This window comes from Diadema setosum, chromosome 11 (genome assembly GCF_964275005.1).
Source record: "Diadema setosum chromosome 11, eeDiaSeto1, whole genome shotgun sequence".
NCBI classification, from domain to species: domain Eukaryota; kingdom Metazoa; phylum Echinodermata; class Echinoidea; order Diadematoida; family Diadematidae; genus Diadema; species Diadema setosum.
This window is the reverse complement of record NC_092695.1, coordinates 14,971,887-14,982,874: the sequence shown is the minus strand read 5'-3', so window position 1 is coordinate 14,982,874 and position 10,988 is coordinate 14,971,887. Positions and strand designations below refer to the sequence as shown.

General features: G+C 39.8%; 1 protein-coding gene across 1 annotated transcript in view; it reads left to right on the top strand.

Moving 5' to 3' along the window:
• Positions 1 to 827: 827 nt before the first annotated feature.
• LOC140235301 (prokineticin receptor 2-like) overlaps positions 828 to 10,988 on the top strand; it is a 51,493-nt gene continuing 41,332 nt past the window's right edge. Inside the window, exon 1 of the mRNA XM_072315329.1 lies at positions 828 to 1,360. Within this exon, the coding sequence (XP_072171430.1) occupies positions 828 to 1,360 (533 nt within the window). The remainder of the gene's footprint in view (positions 1,361 to 10,988) is intronic.

Here is a 10,988-nt window from a genome sequence, read left to right as displayed (position 1 = left end):
TACCGCATCCGGTGGATACAAGCAATGCAAGTATTTTCCATTCCGTATAAAATCAGTGAACCGCTTCAGCTATACGCATTGCACATCGTAAAGACTCGACATTAAAATTACCATTGAAATACAACAACGAAAGATATCGATACTGTTTGATCGGTTCGGTCGTTCGATCCGGGATCGTGAGACCAGACGTGGTTCGCGCGTCGCAATGAGACAACCCAATCTCGCGCGCTTCTTTGGAATGCTGTGTTCGCTTTGATGGTTATTTTTTAAGCTTTAGGGTTTGATGATATTTGTCATTCTCAGTGACAACAGTCACTGTGGAGGGATTGGGCTTCGAAGTTTGTCCCATCGTCGACTACCACAAGCGAGCGATCGTCTAAGCGAGTGCTAGTCGCATCGACTCACGACATTCGCACAGCTGGTGGACCAGCTGGTTGTCTTCCGTAGTCTGCCAATCGCTTCCGTTAAGAAATTTGTGGCTACAGACGCTGCGCGCCAAAAGTGTGTCATTCATCAGTACCGTCTGCTCGTTTCTAGCGCCGGAAACTTACTTGCTTGAAGCTTTTCTTCATCGAGACGAGTGCGCAACGTCGATAACCAGTTAGAAACACTTCTAAAGTTTACACTTAACAACTGCTTCGTTTTATGTTAACTGAGCCTCTTTATATTGATTGTAATATATAGCTCTGGACATTAACGTGCTCAATGTGTGCGCTTTCAGATATTCTGAGATGTAGTGTGTGATATCAAGATATTTCAAAAATATTGTGACAAAAAAAAGTCTTTCTTCTCACGTTTGCCCATCTGTGATCTCCGTCCGATCCATCATGTTTCCACGGAGCGTTCCGTATCCAAGCAGCGTGGACACCCCCATTGCCGGACTCTCGGGCCAGGTTCCGATGTCGATGGGCTCCATCGACACGACGTCGCTCCTGGAGCCGTCATTCGATACGTCCATCCTCTGGGACAACATCACCGTCGACTACGACTACAGTTCATCTCTGCCTTGGCAGAACAACACGCCTGGACTTCAGTGCGAGATTTTGCCTCACATGACCGGCATGAAAGTGTTTCTCGGTATCGTCTTCTCGCTCGTTACCGTGGTCTGCGGTCCTGGCAACTGCCTTCTGTGCTTCTTGATCGCTCGCCACAAACGACTACGCAGCGTCACGAACCTCCTGATCGCTAACTTGGCAGTATCTGACGCTCTTGTTGCCCTAGTCTCCACACCCTTTGCGCTGCACTACTACATGAAACAGAACTGGGTGCTGCCCGATTTCATGTGTCCCTTGATGAACATGTTGAAGAATGTGTCACTCTTCGTGTCCGTCAACACACTGCTGGTTATAGCGGTTGACAGGTAAGGACTGACGCATGAGAAATCCATTTTCCTCAAGATTCCTAGTCTCATCACCAAAGAGGGTTCTCCCGTTTGTTATTGATTTTTCTTAATACTGTCTCTTCTAGTACAAGGCCTGATTCTGAGTGTGATTTACAGACTAAAAAGCTAGCGGCTGACTAGCACAATGTACGAAATGCATCCTAATCATGAAAAATCGCTGGCTTTATCATTATTATTATTATTATTATTACTACTACTACTACTACTTTTCATTGCGGGTAAATCTTGAGAAACAAAATATTTGGAGGGGGCTTCACCATTAAAATCGCATCAGTGTCAAATGCGAGAATTCGTCTTGCAATGATAAAGATGTCTTGACTTGTCAGCGAGGTTTGTTTATATTCACGTGGATGTGCAGCAACAATGAGCTTCAAACAGTCTGAAACGGTTTTGGGAGAGGCACATTTATCTGTCTATCAAGCTGACCCATATTTTAGGTATCATAGGGTCACTGTCTTATCGAGAAACTGACACTTCTCGTCTACCATTTGACCCCAGTTAATGGGAGAGGTCAGCAACGTTTCTCAGGTCAAAAGTGTGTCATATTAAGGTTTGGCACAGGTATTTTTTTTTTTTATTTATACCACGTGGATCTCCTAAACCAGGGGCGGATCCAGGAATTTTGTAAGGGGGGAGGGGCGTAACTAATATTTCTGGTGCCACTTCCGGGTTTCATTTCTTTTTTTTCTTTTTATTTATTTTGTTTTTAACGATAAATAAACGGGGGGGGGGGGGCGTGCGCCTCTTGCGCCCCCCTCTGGATCCGCCACTGTAAACCATGGGCCCTACCACAAAATGTGGTAGGGTCCATGGCTAAACGATCTGAGTTAGTGCGCAGTGATGACTACTCAACAATACTACGAAAAAAAAAAATCAGGATTGATGTGAAATCTCATCCACTGATGAATTGTTTATGTTTTCAACTTGCAGCAGATTTCCGTAGCGTTTGTGGTATTTTTGTTTGTTTGTTTGTTTTTACAAATAAAATGTTGCATAGTTGAAATCTAAAAGAAGTGTCTGTAAAATTAGAGAAGGCAAAATGTTAGCTGGAATATGTTTGCAAACCTTTGCAGTTTCTGCGTTGTCTGTTTTTCCTTTATCTACTGTCGTTTCCGTCAAAATAGGCCTATAAGTTATTTTCATCGAAGTTCGGCTGTTGTGACCGTGTAGCTGTATGTTTTATCACTCTGTATTTTTATTGGTTTGCCACTTTGAAAAGTTCATCATAATAGCCATGGAGCTGATCTCGAAGTTCTTAGAAATATAGACATAGATGTTATGTAAACAGCCGGCAAAAGACGTGCACATGCGTCTTGCTGGAAAGAAAAAATGCGCGAACTTGTTGCCCAGGGATACAAGATGAGTAATGCCTCACGAATACCATTCAGGCTGACGCGACAGTGTCGTCAATAGTAAGGTCGGTGAAGAGCGCCCGCATTCGATGACAGTGCTAATAGCACGAAGCCAACCAACATCTGACTCGCTACAGCAATGTTGAACTGCATGCATGGTGCATGTTCAACTCATTAATCATGAAATGGATTAACATCCCAAACGGGTAGTGATGAAATAAGATAAACTAGTCCAGTGTTAGGTAGAATATGTTGACATCAAGTGCACTGAAATTTGAAGAGTAGCACTGTTAAGAAGAGTGTCATTACATTCATAACTTTTAATGATAAAAATCAGAGTAACGTGGCCAATTAATGTATTGAACAGGAGGTCCAATATTCATGCTAACGTCATACATTTTCCAACATCTTCGAGAGTTTTGTCGAGTTCAACAGCGTGCGACCACTAAACAGAGTTTGAAAAGGAATTTACTCCAAATACGTATATGTGGATTTAGTGAATACAAATATAAATATTAGTAGTAGACATCGATGAAGTTTGGGGGAAATTGAGCGTGTTGTTCTAAGATTATAAATCTCAAACAATTTCATTAAATTTATGTGCCGACATCGCTGGATAAGAAGACTACAACAATTTGTAAAATATGGCGGCGATGTAAAGAAAATACGAAGAAAATTCAACATACATGTATCTTCATTTTTCTATCATAATGAAAGAGCACGTACATTATCTCTGTCAGAAGGCAGGGGAAATACTAATAACATATGATTTGTCAGTGACAAGTGAAAGGAATCTACACTTTTCAATTGACTGAGTGTACATTTCAGTTCATAATTAAGTTCAATTCGAAATACAGTTTCAAGTTCTAGTTTTTTTTCCCCTCCATCTCAACATAATCAATAACATATATCATGCACACAAAGTGAATAAAAGTGACGAGATATCAACATGAGTAATAAAAAAAAAAAAGAAGCTCGGTACGTTATATTATTGATGGGGATTGCATAAGTGAGACATTTGGGTGATAAATAAATTGGAGAATGGATACGGGAGGACCCACTAAAAAGCAAAGTTTAAAAGCGTGTTTACCAAATCAGTACATATCTGCTTAATCAATTGACCAGACAAAACAATTATATTCATAAATGTATATTGCTTAGGGGGTTGATAAAACTAAAATGTATAAATCCAGCTGAGACGAGACAAACAAACGAGATACAAGACAAATACATGAGCTAAGACACGCAGAAGTACGAACAAGGACACTACAAATGCAACAAATTCGGGACGGGTGTTGGGAAAGAGAAAAGAAAGAAGAATGGGAGAGTCATTTAAATGCGCGGAACAGGCGATGACTTAATGGTAGAAATATAAACAAATATTGATTATCCTTATCCATAAGATTATTACACACTCACGCTTTATTTACACATTTGCAACAATATCCAACTCATTTTTTTCTTTTGAATGCATCTAATGACGAGACATTTTCAATATCATCACGTAATGCATTAAAAAATCGTGATCCGTCATATGCAAATGTATTTTGTGTTTACATGGACCTCAACAAAGCTAAACGAAAATGATATTATCCGCATCGTCTGGTAGGGTATTTATAAATGGACAGATTTTTCATGAAACATAATAGTAAATAAGGCAGGTAATGTCCCGGTTTTTTTTTTTCAAATCAAATATAAACTGACTTAGTTGAAATTGATATAAATCTCTTATGCTCAAAAAACAACGGGTCAATGTGAGTTCAATATAAAAGAGTATTTTATATTTTATATTTGCATTTTTCATTTTATCATTATTATCATTATCATCATTATTTCTTCTTCTTTCTTTTTTTTTTCAGAAGGAGCTATCTATCTAGCAGTATTTGATAGTGTTTTCCCAAGCATACAGGCCGTAATGTAAATAGGGTAAAATCAGGGAGGAATAAAGCATTAAGTAACGGAGTAATTGAGAAGTTAAACTTAATTCTGTTTATAACATCGATATTTCGAGATATATTGTACTGTTATAAGCAATATGATATTTCCTGGAGAGTTTGCTATCAATAACCATCCCTAGAAATCTATAGTGAGTTTCTCCAGGAATCTCATAAAAAACATTATTTATTGGTAAATAAAATTTAGTCCACGCAGAACACCAGTAGAGGGCCAATAGCAGCCGCAAATCACAAGCAGTTTGCCCGCGTGAAGTACGTAGGTTTCCCATGGATCTGTACGTATATATGCACTGGACACGCGTGTAATCTGCCGGCTTTCTACGAGCAAAATGCGGGTGTTTCTGGCAAGGAACGGTGTCGATACTGCCAACATCCGTGTAGCTGGTCAGTTTTGCTGGCGTGGGGCGAGAAAATTGCGTGCAGGCTGAGTGTCATTTACTGCTATTCTGCGGGTAAGTCGAGAGTAGACTGCGGCCAGTGAATTTGACATTTTGTGGACCTCTGCCATATAAATAGAGTCCTTCAGATGGATTCCTTTACCGAGTTGTCAGCCCTCACGCACCTGACACGCAAGTAGAACGTAAGTAGCACGGGCCCAGCAGGTATGACGCATGCGAAACTCGCCCAAATCCTTGTCTCCCGCAGAAATTATCCTGCATGCTGGAAAATCCTACATGTAACAAGCCCGCGTAGCTTGCCCGGAAAGGTGTGACAGGGCCCAGCGAGGTCACCTCCCTGCAGGACCAAAACTTGCCTGCCGGTTAATATGACTTGCGTGCGCACCTCCGGGCAACTACGGGCGAGATACGTGCTAGGTACTGACATGTGCGGGTCATCTGCGGGTAGCAAAAATTGTTCCCCGCAAGTCACACGCAAGGCTTGCCCGGAAAGGTGTGGCAGAGCCTTTGCACAGAGCTGGTGCAAAGGCATCAGTGACGGTTAATATAGGGCCTACCTTAGAAGTGCTCTTCGCGTTCCTTTAAAAATTCACGTCGTTGTTAAAAAATAAAAAGAGTATAACAACTAATGAATGCACTTTTATTCATTCCGTTTTCTCGTCGGCTGTGTGATGTAACGGCACAAAATTTAGCTAGCAAGTGGTCATTATGCATTGTCTTAGAATCTTGCAGTAATTTGACTGATATATCACATGAGTGACTAATTGGAACTTAGATAGGAAATGATCGATCTAAGACGCCACTTTGTTATCTGATATTAGTCTTTTTTACGACAAACCAAAATAAAATCGAAACGTAACAAAACTCAATTTTATGGCAATGAAAAGAAAACACTATGGATATCTAATTTCATGATTTGATGTTAGAAAGATACATACAACCAAACATTCCTCCTAGGATGACAAAAATGTATCATAAATTTTATAAGTGCTTCATACCCATGTATACATCTCCAGAAAACTACAGTTTCAAAGCATGCAAGTCAAAATCACTCGCATGTCTATTATACCCTCTTGTGCTAACTAGAGCGGCAAGTTTTAACGGATATATACGATTAAATGTTTTATAGTGCAGTTAAGGAATAATAGTATTTACAAACGAAGTTCAACGCTGCCTCACGTTGCTACGTTTAAAAGCCTTGACAGTAGGCCCTACTCAGTACTTGATCGCTCATTTGGATTGTGGAGCGTTGCTCCTGTAAACTCCCCAAGAAACTTTGATTCATAGTTTGGTAAATCCCCTTAAAGCAATCGTTGACCCCGTCCCCCCCCCCCCCCCATCCTCTCTCTCTCTTCTTCTCTTTCTTTTTTTGTGTGACTGAGGCAAAAATAAGGTGAGCTGTTAGCCATGGGTTTGACTTTGTGGACTCTTCAAAGTGCGACATTCTAGATCTGTCTTTACAATAATCATTTACCTCAATGCATGACAGAAGTCTTGTGGGCGTATAAACTTGGCAAGCACAGCGGGTCACAAAACAACTGTCTGCGGATGAGCTTTCAAGAAATTTGAGGTGACGAAAGGGAAGTTGGAGCTCCAACAATGACATCAACTGGGCAAGGAAGTCCCTAACGTCGTAAAACACAAACAACTATGAAGTATCCGACTTTCTATGAGCCAGCCATATTACTAGAGAATATTTCATACGATTTGCACCACAGTCCCTGAGACAGCGAGTGATTATGCACCCTTGGGGGTAAAAACTAACCGTCCCGTCTCGCTTTACTAACTCAAAATCGACACATCACAAATCAAATCAAGTTCTCGAATACAGTGTATCATGCCATTCAAAACAGAACTCACCAATGTGAAGATGATTATGAGAATGGCAGAAAGAGCGCGAGCATTTGATGGAGGGAAAATTCAGATGCTGCCATTTGAACTACAAGGAGACTAATAAGCACATGACAAACAGTGACCAGGAAATACAACATCTTGATTTAGTATGCACAAATTAGTTATAGCTAAGGTTTTGAAGATTAACGTAATATTACAGGAATGAACATCCTTGAGAATGCAGGAGTGCTTGGATTTAATTGAATCTAATATAGTTACACTGGGGGCATATTTCTTAGTGTAAATGATGTAAACAATTAACTTCAGTTGTACTTCTGTCAGCTTTCATTTGATTCCATCATAATTTTGTCTTTAGCATCGCATCGATTAACATGCGCACAATTTCAGCTCAAAGCGTTCACAGTCATGTGTGCTAAATAAACATTATCTAGAACTAGTCGTGCAACTGATTATTCATTCGCCTTAAGATTCACAGACTGTAGTGAGTGTCATATTCTTGTCCCATTCCGTGTACTTAATGTTAATAATCTACCAATTATTTATCTCTAATATACCTGTTATTGTTAACACTTACTGCTCAGCAGTATAAAACTATGAAAATTATTGAGCTTAAACTTGGACATCCACAATTCTGCCATTATTAGCGCATCACAATTTCTTTTTTGAAATGAAGTTTTCGCAAAAGAACCAGAAAATATGATAACATTTGACATTAGCAGTACCAGGCAAGCGGAATAGCATCACTCCATTAACGAACTGCATTTCTGTCGCATAATGCCTCCCAGTTCAACAGTTGAAAATCCATGTATAGTTGTCATTCACTACCGGCGGTATAATCAATTCTTCACCTCAATACCCGTAGTGCTGTTTGCTACATTCTTTCTTTCACACCTTGGAGGTTGTTAACGGTTGATGGTGCCGTGTCCTTTGCCGCCTCAATGCCCGCTATCTGTCCGCACATATTAAAACTACCATTTGCTTTCTCTCTCTCTCTCTCTTTCATTCTTTCCTTTAATTCAAAGCACGAAACCGGCTGTGTATAAAGTGTGCGTGTATTTTGTGTGATTCAGTGCATCAAATGGTTTTTACCAAAACAACTTAATTAAAATTGAAAGCGAAATTGACCCAAAAAAACCAAAAAAAAAAAAAACCAAAAAAAAAAAAAAAAACCCGCTGTCTGCGGATACAATTTAACTTCGCGCATCACCCCGCCATTGTTTGCAAACTTTAAATGTTTGAGAAGCTTGATTTTTACCGTACAGGAATACCAGTGGCAGAGCTTGACTAACTTCAATAAAGCTACTTCAGTTAATGGCAATACTTCTTATAATCTACTTCTTTGCAAGCAACCTAATGTTACAGTCGTAATAGGTCCTAAGTGTTATCGATTGCCATGTTTTATGAACCCTAGATCTGACCGGTCGCCTTTGAAATATTGAAATCACTGGAGAGCTGGTTATATCTTTGAAGTGTGCAGATGTGTAACTTAGCCTCTCGATTGATCATTCTCAAACATAAATAATGGAAGAAAGAGAAATAATCGAATAGAGAGGTGACAAATCAAACAACTCTCTGGTCTGGTAAATGCGTGGCGGGAAAAAAAAAAAAAGTATAACAAGTGACACCCGCGGTGTTATCTGCAACACTAACAGGTTTTCTCCTCTCAACGAGTTGTTCATCTCAATTACATTAATTAGTTCCGACGACCCCTAAAACTAGGCCCCTATTAGACCAATTAAACGGGGGCAAGCGAAAAATTGCCCGCTATGTAGTTGGAATCCAGACAGAACAAAGAACCCTCATACCAGTCGTTGACCTACCCGTCACATTGGCAAGACCTTCTTAGCGGACAGTGATTCATTTTACTGATGTAAAGAAGAGTCCCCTCAGAAAGTACGCCAGGCGAGAATTTATCGCTTTAGCAGTGAACCATATCGTCCTAGCCTCTCTTTCGCAGACCTCTTATTTAACGATTGAAAGTGAAGGTGAAAATCTTTGCCATCGCATCGACATTGTGAAAATGTGAAAATACTGTAGGTAAAAGCTCTGTCTTGTGAACTCAGTAATAAGCGATATAGGATTATTTCAACTGAGTCGTTAAAAAACACACACACATGTGAGGCATGCATGGCATCATTCGTTCTGATTTGAGCAAAACACAAAGGACAAAATAAGCAATCAGCGACAATTCTTCTGATTAAGACACCGGCGAAACACTTGCTTAAAGTCTGATGCTGTTTATGTATTTGTAAACACATATTTATAATAAAGTAATTTGAGAATCTGAGGCCTTTCCTCGTAGCGGCTATGAAATATTGTTTTATATACATTAGCCCTCAACAAAAACAAGTTCAACAAATTTTCATCTGAAAGTGACATTTGATCCCAGAATATGTCAGTATTTATTTGAGTGCTTCCTATAGTCTCCCTATTCCCACTTGGGATAAAAGGAATACCATTTGAGAGGCAGTTAAGTGCTGAATATAACTACACATATCAATTATTATACGAGGTACATGTTTTGAAGCGCTGATTACAATATCCATGCACACATCCAAACAACACTTATTCATACACTATTGTAGTCTAATACATGTCTTTCTTTTCTGATTTTTGATTTACGTCACTTTAATGTATTAAAGCAGGAGAAAATAGTCACCAATGATAACAATATTGTGATAATGATCTTTGCGATGATATCGAAAGCAATAATGCTGATGATAATAATGATCAGCGTAATTGTAATCATCAATAATAATCATAAATAATGATTACAATAACTAATAAAGAAATTAAAGTTTTGACATGATGATAACAGAGTTGTAAGGAGATGACACAGGAGGCCTACCTCTTTTAATTAATGGCATGAGAGGTTGCGATCAATATCAGTGATAATCATTATAAAATATGTTGTGAATATATTAGAAACTTTAAAAAACTCCATGGTTGTCCATGATAATTACGTCTGATTCTAATAAACTTCCGTTCGTTTGCCTATTAGTTTGAACTAAGTGTTTAATTGCACTTTGATGTTTTTGCAATAATTTGTAAAGAATGCGCTGATAGAACCTAATGCATCATTAAAGCTTCATTTGAACACAATGTCATGAAAAGGGTTAATGTTATAGTGGCATTGATAGCAAGTCGTTGAGACAAAACAAGGAGGAACATCTCGACACATTTCATGCAAATACTCTCTTTGTTTTTCATATCTGGCGTTTTAATCCGAGGAGTAAAGGGTAAGACTGGACAAAGTTCCTCGCCCAAGAAATAAAGATCTATTTCATCGTAAAATGTTAACCTCCCGGCCAAATAACACGAAGACAAGATAAACTTGGAGCGCAGACTAGCCTCATTCCAGCGGAAGTCCCGTGGATCACGTCAAGACTGTCTCTTCTGCAAACCCTCTGATGAGTGATGCCGGACCGACGACGGGCTACGCGTGGCGGGGGTCAGGTCGGCGCGTGCCGTCACACATACCATCGCATTCTTTGCCTTCCTCCGTGGCATTCCACGAGAAAGGATCTCGGCTGAAATCCCGAAGATTGAACTCAAGGGAGTCGGCATCTTCCATAGAGATCAAAGGGGTTCGGTAGAGTTCCGCTGAGGCTCGGGGAAGTGGGCGGGGTAGGGCGTTAAGAGACGAGGGTAAAAGCACACGCCCACCTTCTTTTCGACTCATTGAACCGATGCAATTTTCTACCTGTCATTAACACACAGATGGATACAGTTTGTGGCGAAAGTGTTATGTGTACATTTTAGAGTTGTTAAGTGTAGCAATGTATACCACACGTTATTAGACACTGTCCTTCCTTAGCTGCACAAACGAAATCCTAGTGAGATCTGCTACGCGCAAGATGGTGATATAAGATGATTTCTTGGACATTACTCTCCATAAATTTCTCTAATGGAAGCAGAATGGAAATGTCTTCCATATTGGCGTAAATTTGCCACAAGTCTATCTGTCAAGCAGGAGACCGTCCTGTCAGTGATACCATCGCATCCCTTTGCATGAGATAATTATTTG